The sequence below is a fragment of the Mustela nigripes genome, chromosome 6 (genome assembly GCF_022355385.1).
Source record: "Mustela nigripes isolate SB6536 chromosome 6, MUSNIG.SB6536, whole genome shotgun sequence".
NCBI classification, from domain to species: domain Eukaryota; kingdom Metazoa; phylum Chordata; class Mammalia; order Carnivora; family Mustelidae; genus Mustela; species Mustela nigripes.
The window spans coordinates 31,298,991-31,311,680 of NC_081562.1; the positions used below are offsets into that span (position 1 = coordinate 31,298,991).

Genomic DNA, 12,690 nt, shown 5'->3' on the forward strand with positions numbered 1-12,690 from the left:
TCTGCTCAGCAGGGAGCCTGCTTCCTCCTCTCTCTCTGCCTGCCTCTCCATCTACTTGTGATCTCTGTCTGTCAAATAAATAAATAAAATCTAAAAAAAAAAAAAAAAAAAGAAATTAATTTGCTAAGCAAATTATGATTTAAAAAAAAAAGAAACATACTGATCAATATGTTTAAAGTAATGATAGACTAAGTTCGAGTATATAGCTAATGAACAGAGGATCAACTATATTAATTTGAATACCTAGTACATACTATAAATTTATCAAATAGTGTAGAGCAGTCTAAAACAAGTTTCTACCTTTAAGAATTTAGAGGAGACTCCAGGGGTTCCTGGGTGGCTCAGTGGGTTAAGCCTCTGTCTTCAGCTCGGGTCATGATCTCAGGGTCCTGGGATAGAGCCCCACATGGGGCTCTCTGCTCAGCAGGGAGCCTGCTTCCCCCACCCCCTCTGCCTGCCTCTCTGCTTACTTGTGATGTCTCTCTCTCTCTCTTTGTTATCAAATAAATAAATAAAGTATTTTTTTAAAAGGAATTTATAGGAGACTCCTAAAATGTAACTCTTACTCAGAAGTTACTAGAATGTTTCCATGTCCTCTTCCTAACATTATAGTACCTCTAAAATCCCCTCAAACTTTACCTATCCAACTTCTCCCCAACCTAATCTTTTATATAAATTGGTGATTTTTATTTTGGGAAAGAAAGTTGGGCATTTTTAGTCTGCTACCCAGACCTAAATGTGCCCTTTTTATCCTTCAATGGTTTAGGGTAAACAAAATAATTTGGAATAAAATTTTTTTCAATTTCAATATTTGTAGTAATCAGTAACCAAACTACTCATAAATTGACTCTGAAATGTGAGAAAAGTTACTTAAAATTATCTAACAGGTTAACTAGTAAACTATTTTGTAATAAAAATTACTAACAAGAATTTTTGGTTGCTAAAATGCATATAATTTATTACAAATAAGCTGAAGATTTATATTGGTAACATTGGAAATATTGTGAGAGACCTGGGAAATATTGGTGTTAGTAGTAATGTTTGCCTCTGTAGAAAATCACAACAAAGGAGCTAAGATTAGGGAAATTTTTATTGTAAAATTTACCCCAAAAATATCAATATCTATAAAATATTTTCAGTAACATGAACATAGAAAAGAAAAGTGTCTTTAATGCCACTGACTAGAAATTAGTAATGGAATTAAAATATCTTAACATAATATATTCCAAAATTCATTTCACCTATGAAAATTCACCAATGTTATTATAATTTTTATTAAAATGTTTGTGTTTGTATATTGAACCACACAGTACTGGCTGTCAGAAGCTTTGCTGGTAAAAATCACAAGGTAAAAAATGTCCTTACTCTACCAGATTGCTTTCTTTGCTGCCTCCCCACTTGGGCATAGGTCTAATCCTTGGATGCCATTTCCTAAAGAATATCTCAGTATTCTGTGGCTTTGCCTGGATTCCTCATCTGTGTTTCAGTTTATTTCTCCTGAAAATTTGGAATGATACATCTTGCATTGCCAGTTTCCCAAGATTATTTTGACAGTCCAATAGAACAATATGTGGGCACCTGGGAGGCTCAGTGGGTTAAGCCTCTGCTTTTGGCTCAGGTCGTGGTCCCGGAGTCCTGGGATCAAGTCCCACAAGGGGCTCTCTATTCAGCAGGGAGTCCGCTTCCTCCTCTCTCTCTCTCTCTGCCTACTTGTGATCTCTGTCTGTCAAATAAATAAATTAAATCTTAAAAAAACAAAACAAAACAAAAACAAATGGAACAATATGTGTAAGTCCTTTGTAAGCCATCCAGTCCATAGCACTGTATAGTATTATTACTTACTATGAAAAAAGAACACAAAGAGCAACCCTAATCAAATTTGTATCCAGGAATCCAGTAAGAGCATTATTTCAAGTTCTGCTGTATGGGGTATTTCGAATTCATGAATGCTTTTATATTCAAAAAATGCTTTTATATTGGAATTTCTACACCCTTTTCTCTGTCAATTTCTTATAGCCTATCTATATGAGGTTCCAAACTCACTCCCAAGCCTTGCATTCCTGTTTCTTTTGTTGCTATACTTTTCTCCATAGCATTTATTATTATCTGTCATACTAGAGATGTACTTATCTATGTGTTCATCTTTTGGACTATAAGCTTTAATGGCAGGAATTATGCCTGTTCTGTTTATTGTTGTATCCCCACCACCTACAGCACTACTTGGCATGTATTAGATGCTTGGTATTTGTTAAACGAAAGAAAAATTTAAAATGCAATTACATTATTCTGAAATCCATGCCTGAGTGGCTATTGGTACAGAAAATATAAAAAGAGAAGTTCTCTCTGTATCTTCTCTTCTCCCCGCATCTGGAACAGATCCTTGGTGACATTTGTCTTTGTTATTTTATTGTTGTTGTGGTTCATTTTTAAATTATTTTAGCCTTGTTTTGCTCAGTCTTAATTCAGAGGGTAATGTCAGATAGGATAGAATTGCCCAGTCCCTACAAAGCATGACAATGCTGCAGAATTATTTACTTATATACCATTACACCCAAACACATTTCTGGAAGTCACAAATTTCCTTGTATATATTTCAGGAAAAAAGAAATTAATAATGACCAAACACTGAAGTTTTTGCATTTTTTAAAAGAATACTTCTTAACTGGACTAAATAAATAAGGCAAAAAATTGGCCAGTGTCAAAGAAGATAGTTTTGATAGGGCAACTTATCTTAGTTGGGCATTTGACTTTAAACTATGTCTTTTAACTCTTTCAGTCCTGGCATTGCCTTTTATAATAAATACAGTGTTTCATGACATCCTCTGTACTATTCCACATGAATTTATAGTTAATAGAATCTACTTACATGTATAATTTCAAAATAATCATTATAAATGAAATATAAAGGAGAAACAAAAAATAATTTATAAAAATAATAGATATTTCTATATTTCTCATATTTCAACGTGAAAATGCTCTTACATGCTACATTAGAAAATATAATGAAGTAGTGTAGCATTAGTAGAAATTAGTGCAAATGCAGACTGATACAAGTGTATCCTATTGGAAGTTTATATGTCCCAATGGCATTGTTAATGCTACTAGCTAGTTCTCTTCACTGCTCTCTTTTTTTAAGCACTTATCACCAGCTAACGTAATACAAAATATTTTTTTCTTTTTGTCTATATTTTGTTCCCTTTCTCTAATCCACCCAACCATCATAAACTAGACTATAATTCTTTTTCTCTGATTATTCATTATTTCTATTTCTAGTACCTAGAGTAATATTTGGCAGATGAGTAGCACTATATAAACATATATTCAATAAGAGAATTCATGTGGATTGAAGATTTGAAGGTACTGTGATGCTAGAAGATTGCTGTTTTGGTTAAAATTGGGTTGATCCTTTGTACATATGCATTCTTTGTTAGAAGCTTTCTTTGGTCATGATCATCTTTATTAGAATCTTAAAGACTTCTTTGCCAATTTGAATACCGTTTATTTCTTTTTGTTGTCTGATTGCTGTTGCTAGGACTTCTAGTGCTATCTTGAACAACAGTGGCAAGAGTGGACTCCTTGTCGCTTTCCGGATCTCAAAGTGAAGGCTGTCACCTTTCCCCATTGAGAATGATATTCGCAGTGGGTTTTTCATAGATAGATTTTATGAAGTTGAGGCAAGTTCCCTCTATCCCTATACTTTGAAGATTTTTGATCAGGAAGGGATGCTGTATTTTGTCAAATGCTTTTTCTGTATCTATTGAGAGGACCATGTGGTTCTTCTCTCTTCGCTTACTGATTTATTCTATCACATCGATTGATTTGTGAATGTTGAACCACCCTTGCATCCCATGGATAAATCCCACCTGGTCATGGTGGGTAATCTTTTTAATATACTGTTGGATCCTGTTAACTAGGATCTTGTTGATGATATTGGCACCCATATTCATCAGGGATTTTGGTCTAAAATTCTCCTTTTTGGTGGGGTCTTTGCCTAGGTTGGGGATCAGGGTAATGCTGGCTGCATAGAAAGAGTCTGGAAGTTTTCTTTCTGTTTCTGTTTTTTGAAACAGCTTCAGGAGAATAGGGATTATTTCTTCTTTGAATGTTTAGTAGAATTCTCCAAGGAATTCATCAGGTCCTGGACTCCTGTTTTTTTGGGAGGTTTTTGATTACTGTTTCAATCTTGTTACTAGATATTGGTCTATTTAGGTTGTCAGTTTCCTCCTGATTCAGTTTTGGAAGTTTATAGGTTTCCAGGAATGCATCCATTTCATCTAGTTTGCTTAACTTATTGGCATATAACTGTTGATGATAATTTCTGGTGATTGTTTCTTTTTCCTTGGTGTTAGTCATGATCTCTCCCTTTTCATTCATAATTTTATTAATTTGGGTCCTCTCTATTTTCTTTTGGATTAGTTTGGCCAATGGTTTAATCAATCTTATTGATTCTTTCAAAGAATAAGCTTCTAGTTTCATTGATGTGTTCTACTGTATCTCTAGTTTCTATCTCATTGATCTCTGCTGTAATCTTGATTATTTCCCTTCTTGTGTGTGGGGTTGGCTTAATTTGTTGTTGATTCTCCGGTTCTTTAAGGTGTAAAGAGAGATGATGTATTCTGGATTTTTCAATTTTTTTAAGGGAGGCTTGGATGGTTATGTATTTCCCCCTTAGGACTGCCTTTGCCGTATCCCATAGGTTGTGGACTGAAGTGTCTTTGTTGTCATTGGTTTCCATGAATTGTTTAAGTTCTTCTTTGATTTCCTGGTTGGTCCAATCATTCTTTTTTTTTTTTTTTAAAGATTTTATTTATTTGACAGACAGAGATCACAAGCAGGCAGAGAGGCAGGCAGAGAGAGAGGGGAGGAAGCAGGCTCTCCGCGGAGCAGAGAGCCCGATGCGGGGCTCGATCCCAGGACCCTGGGATCATGACCTGAGCTGAAGGCAGAGGCTTTAACCCACTGAGCCACCCAGGCGTCCCGGTCCAATCATTCTTAAGCAGGCCATCCTATCAAAATCTCACCGGCATTTTTCAGAGAGCTGGAACAAACAATCCTAAAATTTATATGGAACCAAAAGAGACCCTGAATTGCTAAGGAAATGTTGAAAAAGAAAAACAAAACTGCGGGCATCATATGGCCTGATTTTAAGCTTTACTACAAAGCTGTGATCACCAAGACAGCATGGTACTGGCACAAAAACAGACACATAGACCAGTGGAACAGAGCAGAGAGTCCAGATATGGACCCTCAACTCTGTGGTCAAATAATCTTCGACAAAGCAGGAAAAAATATCCAGTGGAAAAAAAAGACATTCTCTTCAATAAATGGTGCTGAGAAAATTGGACAGCTACGTGTAGAAGAATGAAACTCAACCATTCTCTTACACCATACAGAAAGATAAACTGGAAATGGATAGAAGACCTCAACGTGAGGCAGGAATCTATTAAAATCCTGGAGGAGAACATGGGCAGTAACCTCTTTGACATCGGCCACAGCAACTTCGTTCAAGGCATGTGCCTCCAAGCAAAGGAAACAAAAGCGAAAATGAACTTTTGGGACTTCATCAAGATGAAAAGCTTCTGTAAGCAAATGAAACAGTCAACAAAACAAAGAGGCAACCCTCGGAATGGGAGAAGATATTCGCAAATGACACTACAGTCAAAGGGCTGATATCCAAAGTCTATCACGAACTCCTCAAACTCAACACTCAAAAAACAGATAATCACATCAAAAAATGGGCAGAAGGCATGAATAGACACTTCTCTAAAGAAGACATACAAATGGTTAACAGACACATGAAAAAATGTTCATCATCATTAGCCATCAGGGAGATTCAAATCAAAACTAATTGAGATACCACCTTCCACCAGTTAGAATGGCCAAAATTAACAGGACAGTTAACAACAAGTGTTGGAGACGATGTGGATAAAAGGGGACCCTCTTACACTGTTGGTGGGAATGCACGTTGCTATAGCCACCTTGGAAAACAGTGTGGAGATTCCTTAAGAAATTAAAAATAGAGCTACCCTCTGACCCTGTAATTGCACTACTGGGTATTTATTCCAAAGATACAGATGTATTGAAAAGAAGGGGCATCTGTACCTCAGTGTTCATAGCAGCAATGGCCATAGTCGCCAAACTGTGGAAAGAACCAAGATGCCCTGGGCTCAGGGCAGATGAATGGATAAAGAAGATATGGTCCATATATTACAAGGGAGTATTATGACTCCATTAGAAAGGATGAATACCCAACTTTTGTATCAACATGGATGGGACTGAAAGAGATTATGCTGAGGAAATAAGTCAAGCCGAGAGAGTCAATTATATGGTTTCAGTTACTTGTGGGGCATAAGTAATAACACAGAGGATATTGGGAGATAGAGAGGAGAAGTGAGTTGGGGGAAATTGGAGGGGGAGACAAACCATGAGAGACTGTGGACTCTGAGAAACAAACTGAGGGCTTTGGAGGGGAGTAGGGTTGGTGGTTGGGTGAGCCTGGTGGTGGGTATTATGGAGGGCAAATATTGCATGGAGCACTGTGTGGTGCATAAACAATAATTTTGGAATACTGAAAAATAAAATAAGTAAGTAAGCAAATAAATAAATAAATAATCTTAAAGACTCCTAAGTCTGTTGGCCTTAGTCCAGACTGTTCCCTAGAATATCATCTGTCAAGTAATAAAATACAGAACCCTTATACTGAAGAGGATTTTTGTTAATAGCTTGGCATGTCTAAAGAGTCTAGAAGTTACATAGCAAAATGAATGTATTTATATAATCTCTAAGAAATATTGGTTTATCATTGTTCTAGTAAATTGTAATTGATACATCTTGAAATTAAAAACAGTGTTGGTAATTTTCTCCATTGTTATTCACAGAGTGCTAAAGAAGAATTAATTAGGTGGGAAGAAGGTAAAAAATGGCAAACCAAAATAGAGGGAATTAGAAACAAGTTGAAGGAAAAAGAGGGAGAAGTCTATATTCTAACAAAGCAGTTGACTACTTTGAAAGATCTTTTTGCCAAGTGAGTTTAAAGATAAGTCTAATTAATTTTGTGTGAAATCTTGATTTGGAAGTTACATTGTTCTATCATATTTGATAGTACATACTTGATATCAAACTTGAAAATTTTCCTACTTTTAATTATCATTTATTGTTTATGGTTCACTTTTTATTTTCTTTAAAATGTGTTTATAAGTATTTTAACAACTTGGGTGACCTAGGTGGCTCACTTTGTTAAGCATCTGCCTTCAGCTCAGGTCATGATCCCAGGGTTCTGAGGTCTAGTGCCACGTCCGGCTCCCTGCTTGGCTTGAAGTTGGCCTCTCTCTCCCTCTGCCTCTCCCTCCCTCTGCCTCTCCCTCATGCTTGTATGCACTCTCTCTCTCTCTTTAATAAATAAAATCTTTTTTAAAAAGTATTTTAAAAGTTTATAAATGGGCTTACTATAATTTTGAAATAAGTTAGCTCATAGCAAATACAGAGAGATCTAATTTTTTTATGTTGGTCTTGTATTTGAGTAAGCTGTGGTTTAATAAATTGAATGCAAAACAGTGAAATATTTTCATGATGCTACATTAAATCCCACAGAGCTGACAAAGAGAAACTTACCTTGCAGAGGAAACTAAAAACAACTGGCATTACTGTTGATCAAGTTATGGGAGTGCGAGCTTTGGAGTCAGAAAAGGAGTTGGAAGAATTGAAAAAAAGAAATCTTGACTTAGAAAATGACATTTCATATATGAGGTAGGCTGTTTCATGCAAATGTGGTACCCATTATAAGGACGAAAACTGATCCACAATAACTGATATAATGAATGTGTATTACTTTAGGCTTGGGTTCTGTTGTCTTTTCCCATCGAGTTAAGATATTTCTGGCTTCTTGGTATGCTGCCTCATTTTGGATTGTATTCTTGAATCTTCTGAATATTATGTGGTGAAACTTTGGATCTTGGTTAAATTCTATGGAAAATGTGGATATTCTTGTTTTAGCAGGCAGCCAGTCTGGATAGGTTCAGGCCCCACGTTCCAAACTGCTTTCTGTGGGGTGAGTCTTTGCTACCCTAAGATCAGATCCATGTACACACCACTCTGTGGTGAGCCCAGAAGTTCATAAATGACTGTATAAGATCCCTTTTTTTAGTTCCTCCCTTTCTTTGATCTCCCTAATACTTTCCATTTCCCTAGGGCTCCTCTTTTTGGTACTTTGAGGGAAATCTGGGGCTTTCTCCCTCAGTACTAACATACATCTTCAGATTTCAAACAGTATCGTATTCAGGCCAAGAAACACTAGAGGAAAAGGAAAGGTAAATTACTGCCTGTTTGCTGATACCTCAAATTCTAGTATGCTGTTCCAATCTGTAAAATACTAACTTTTCAGAATTCTCAAATAGCTGTTCCATGCATTTGAGAGAGGCAAGATTGGATATGTTTACTCCCCTGTACCTAGAACTAGTTCTCCCTCTCCCCGCCATGTCATTTCTTTAGCAGAGTCTTTGAGATTTTTTAGTTTTGTCCTCTTTCCATGCTGATGTAATCATAGTCATACAAAACCAAATAAAATCATTTTCTAACAGCTGAAACTGTAATAATCTGTTTCATTTATTCTTAGATGAACTTCAGTTAGTTTTACATAATGTGTCACTTCTCTACTAAGTACTTACAAGATGTTCAGAATCATCTTAATGATCATTTTTAAGGTCTGGTACCTACTTATCATATTCGTATATGAGGATACTTGCTGTTCCTAAATTTATCATACTTTTTTTCCTTTCTATTAATCTTCAAAAATTACCATTAGTGCTTCTTTATTAATGCCTGTGATTGCATCAGTGTTAATGTAATGTGAACTCCTTTAAGGGAACACTCCTGAGCATCTACATTTCCTTTCTTTTTTTCCTAAGTCATTGTTTCTTAAATCCCTCAGAATTTTTCATTATGGAGAAGAAAAAAGCGATTGAAGAATTCTTTCTTTTGACACCTCTTGTACAGATACTGTTTGATCTCAGCCTTCCCTTCTTTGTCTGTCTTGATTTAAGCATACGTTCAAAACAACATTAATCCCTTTTTTCTCCTTTGCAGTTTTCACAAGGATCAAAATATTTTACTTTTGAAACCTAATGCTTTTAGAGGTTTTGTTTTGTTTTCCTAATAATGTGAATCTGTGTGGCCGAAGTAACTGGAGAAGATCTGATAGAAGAGATGGAACTTACTTTCTCAGCTCAACTTGAATTTCCTAAGTTGAATGAATCAATCTAGATATTAAAGGGAGGAGGGGCATTCCAAGAGAGCAGAACCCTAGCAGAGACATAGTGGCAGGAGTAAAGCTTTCATGTGTGGGTATGGGTAGACTTTTTTGCCTTAGTAAAGGTAGACTCCTGGACAATCAGGTTGACTAGGTGTAGTGGGGCCAGGTTATGGAGGGCCTTGGAAGCCACACTCATGAGACCTGGAGTAATAGATTATCTGGCACCACTAAGAGCCTTTTGTGAATCCTTGAGCTTTTCAAGAAGCACACAGATGTTATGAAATTGTTATATAATGTTTTAAAAATAGCAGCTATTTTGATTTGTTCCATATAAGTAGATGCATGGCCTTTAAAGATAAAATGTGTTTTCATAAATCAAAATATACTTGTTAACTCATAATTCAAAAGAGTCCTGCAGCGAATCCTCTGTGGAGGATCACTTTATACTGTAGAGTCATGTCTTGATTTTTGCAAAGCTTACAAGTTTTGTGGAATTTCAAGTAAATACTGTATTAATAAATACATATTTTCTTTCTTTTCTATGTGTTGGTAGAGTGAAGCTGTGGAGAGTTGAAGTTTGAATAGTAAAGAGTCTGTTGTTTCTCATAGGACCCACCAAGCTCTCCCTAGAGATTCTGTCATTGAAGATTTACGTTTACAAAATAGATACCTCCAAGAAAAACTTCATGTTTTAGAAAAACAGTTTTCAAAGGAGGCATATTCTAGAACTTCAGTAAGTATACACCTTTTTGTTTTTCTGTTTTTAAAGTTTAAAAGTGATATCAATTTCTACCTTTATCTGAGCCAGAATATTAGATTCCTCTTATAATATTAATGCAATAAATCCAACTTTTATTTTTACCAGGTAGTGATGTATGTGAACTTCTTTAATCCTTCATACATAAGTAAACTTAAGATTCTTAGGCTTTATATGAAACTTTATTACAAATGTGGTTTTAAATGAAGTTATCATTTTGAGTTTTGCTCCAGCAAGAACATACAATTGGGTAAATTAGAAAAATATGTCTATTTAGTATTGTTTCCATTCAGACATGTTATATATTTCTAGATTTCTTTATAAAAATTCACTCATACAGAATTGTTTGTTGTGTCTTACTTTAAAACAATCGGTGTGTATGTTTTTGTTATTTCTTTCTTCTTCTTTTCATGTTTCTTCTCTTTCTTCTGCTTCAAGCAGAATCTGTTATGTGACACAACTACGCTTTCTACCCTTGCTACCAGTGTTAATAAATACAGGCACAATACTTTTTACAAAAAGAACACTTTACATAGGAACAAAAAAAAACCCGTAACAGTTTTCAGAATTAAAAATGGGAAGGGAATAGAAGCCAGTGATGACTTACATGATAAGGTACCTAAAGATATTCTACGGGATCCCAGTAATGAAGAAAAACACACAGCAGAAGATATTGTAGAGCCTCCAGAGTTAAATAAATCTGAGACAAGACCAAAACATAAGTCAAGTCCATTTAAGTCAACTAATGGTACCTTGGCAGATGCTAAGTCCAATTTTGAAAATGAACCAGATCCCGAAATGGAGAAAATTAATCAAGACAGTTGTGAAAATAATAAACAGGAACATAAAAACGAGGAAGAGAATGAGCTAGGCAAGAATGACAAAGGAGAGGGACATGTAGCTGAAGCTGTGGGTCACAACAACCACTGGGATCCAGAGGAATCCGCCAGAGAGGACCCTGATTATGCCACGGTTGCGGCTGCACTGAATCAGTGTGCTGAGGAGGGCGCACAGGCAAACTCTGACTCCGACGGACCAATCCGGCCAAGAAAAGAAGTGTCCCAGGTTTGAGTCCATGGTGGTCCTGTGTGTGTGTGTGTTAGCAGAATCTTCCTGTAGCAAGTGGTATACACATGTGGGACAAATGCAAATACATTGTATAGGATTCGTAAAGAATATTAACTATATTGTTAATGATATATATATAATATGTAATATAATATATTAAGAAATGTGTCTTTAGCTCTAATATTTGACTGGTTCCTTCAAAAATTAATGGTTGTGCATTTCCTAATTCATTTTAGTACTCACTGTTTTACCACTAGTACTCACTTAAAAAGAATTAGATTACATTATGGGGTGACAAAAATCTTGTCCTATAGAGGTGTTCATGTTGCCTTAGAAGTTTCTAATTCAGGTTGCTCTGAAGTCTCATCACAGATTTTTACTACAGTGAATACAATCAGTAAAAGTATGATACTGTATGACATTCTTTGGTCATCTTTTTGCCACATAGTTTATGACATATACTTTTTTATAATGAAAGAAGGGAGTTTGCCTGTGTTGCAGTGTTGTGCCTAGATTTAATTTGCAAAGCGCTTTGCAGAGTATTATTTCTGTTTTACATGGGAAGCTTGGAGCATAAGTAATATCTCTAGTGATCCAGAACCAGGATCTAAACACAGGTCTGACTCTGTAGTTCATGATCTCTCTTGACACACTACTTTTCAGTCCGTTCACAGTGCAGTACAGACTAAAACATGTTTGCCCCTGGTTGAAATCAAATAGCATTTATCTTTTTTTTTTCTTTATCCTTTCCGCCTATATATTCCAATCACCCAAGTCCTAAAAACATCAATAAAAACAGACATTTAAATGTGAGGAGAAAATGGATGAAAGTGCCTTCATTCTTGTTTCATTTCTTTATCCAGGTTCATAAAACTTTTTCTTTTACTTGATAATAAATAATTAAAAGTTTGAGACATCCACTGTGTGTTTCTTTAACCCCCACCCACTAAGAATTTGGTTTCTAGCAGTGTATCCCCCATCCGTTTTTGTTTTTAAGATTTATTTATTTTAGAGAGAGAGAGAGCATGTGGTGGGGAGGGGCAGAGTCAAAGAGAATCTTAGACTCCGCACTGAGCACAGAGCAAAGCAGTTCTCAGTCTCAACAACCCTGAGATCATGACCTGAGCTGAAACCAAGAGTCTGACACTTTGCTGACAGTGCCACCCACGTGCCCCTAGCAGTGTATCCCTTTTAGCAGGATTCCTCTTCTATACAAGAACTGGAAATCTTATAAAATTCAATATGTAAGAGTTTTATTCATATTATTTTTACAGAATAGAGTTTCATTAGAATTTATTTTCCAGACATATGGACAGTTTCAACAAATACCTTTAATTTTTTTTTTGAGAAATGGGAAGAATGATCCATTTGTACTTAAATAATTGCTGCCATGTTTCAGTGAGGAGAGAATTGCGTTCAACACAAAACAAAAACAAAAAACAAAAAACCCTGATGTGGGGCGCCTGGGTGGCTCAGTGCGTTAAGCCGCTGCCTTCGGCTCGGGTCATGATCTCAGGGTCCTGGGATCGAGTCCCGCATCGGGCTCTCTGCTCGGCAGGGAGCCTGCTTCCCTCTCTCTCTCTCTGTGCCTGCCTCTCCATCTACTTGTGATTTCTCT

At 36.1% G+C, this 12,690-nt stretch overlaps 1 protein-coding gene across 5 annotated transcripts in view; it reads left to right on the forward strand.

Annotated features, from left to right (window-relative positions):
* The window catches only part of CEP290 (centrosomal protein 290), a 100,114-nt gene that overhangs the window by 70,097 nt on the left and 17,327 nt on the right, over positions 1-12,690 (forward strand). For 3 of the 5 annotated variants that reach the window (XM_059402376.1, XM_059402377.1, XM_059402378.1), the window contains exons 41-44: positions 6,879-7,024; positions 7,591-7,746; positions 9,857-9,980; positions 10,446-11,069. In XM_059402376.1, coding sequence (XP_059258359.1) covers positions 6,879-7,024; positions 7,591-7,746; positions 9,857-9,980; positions 10,446-11,069 — 1,050 coding nt within the window. Of the gene's footprint in view, positions 1-6,878; positions 7,025-7,590; positions 7,747-9,800; positions 9,981-10,445; positions 11,070-12,690 lie in introns of those variants that run through there. The other 2 variants (XM_059402379.1, XM_059402380.1) reach the window with 2 other exon arrangements.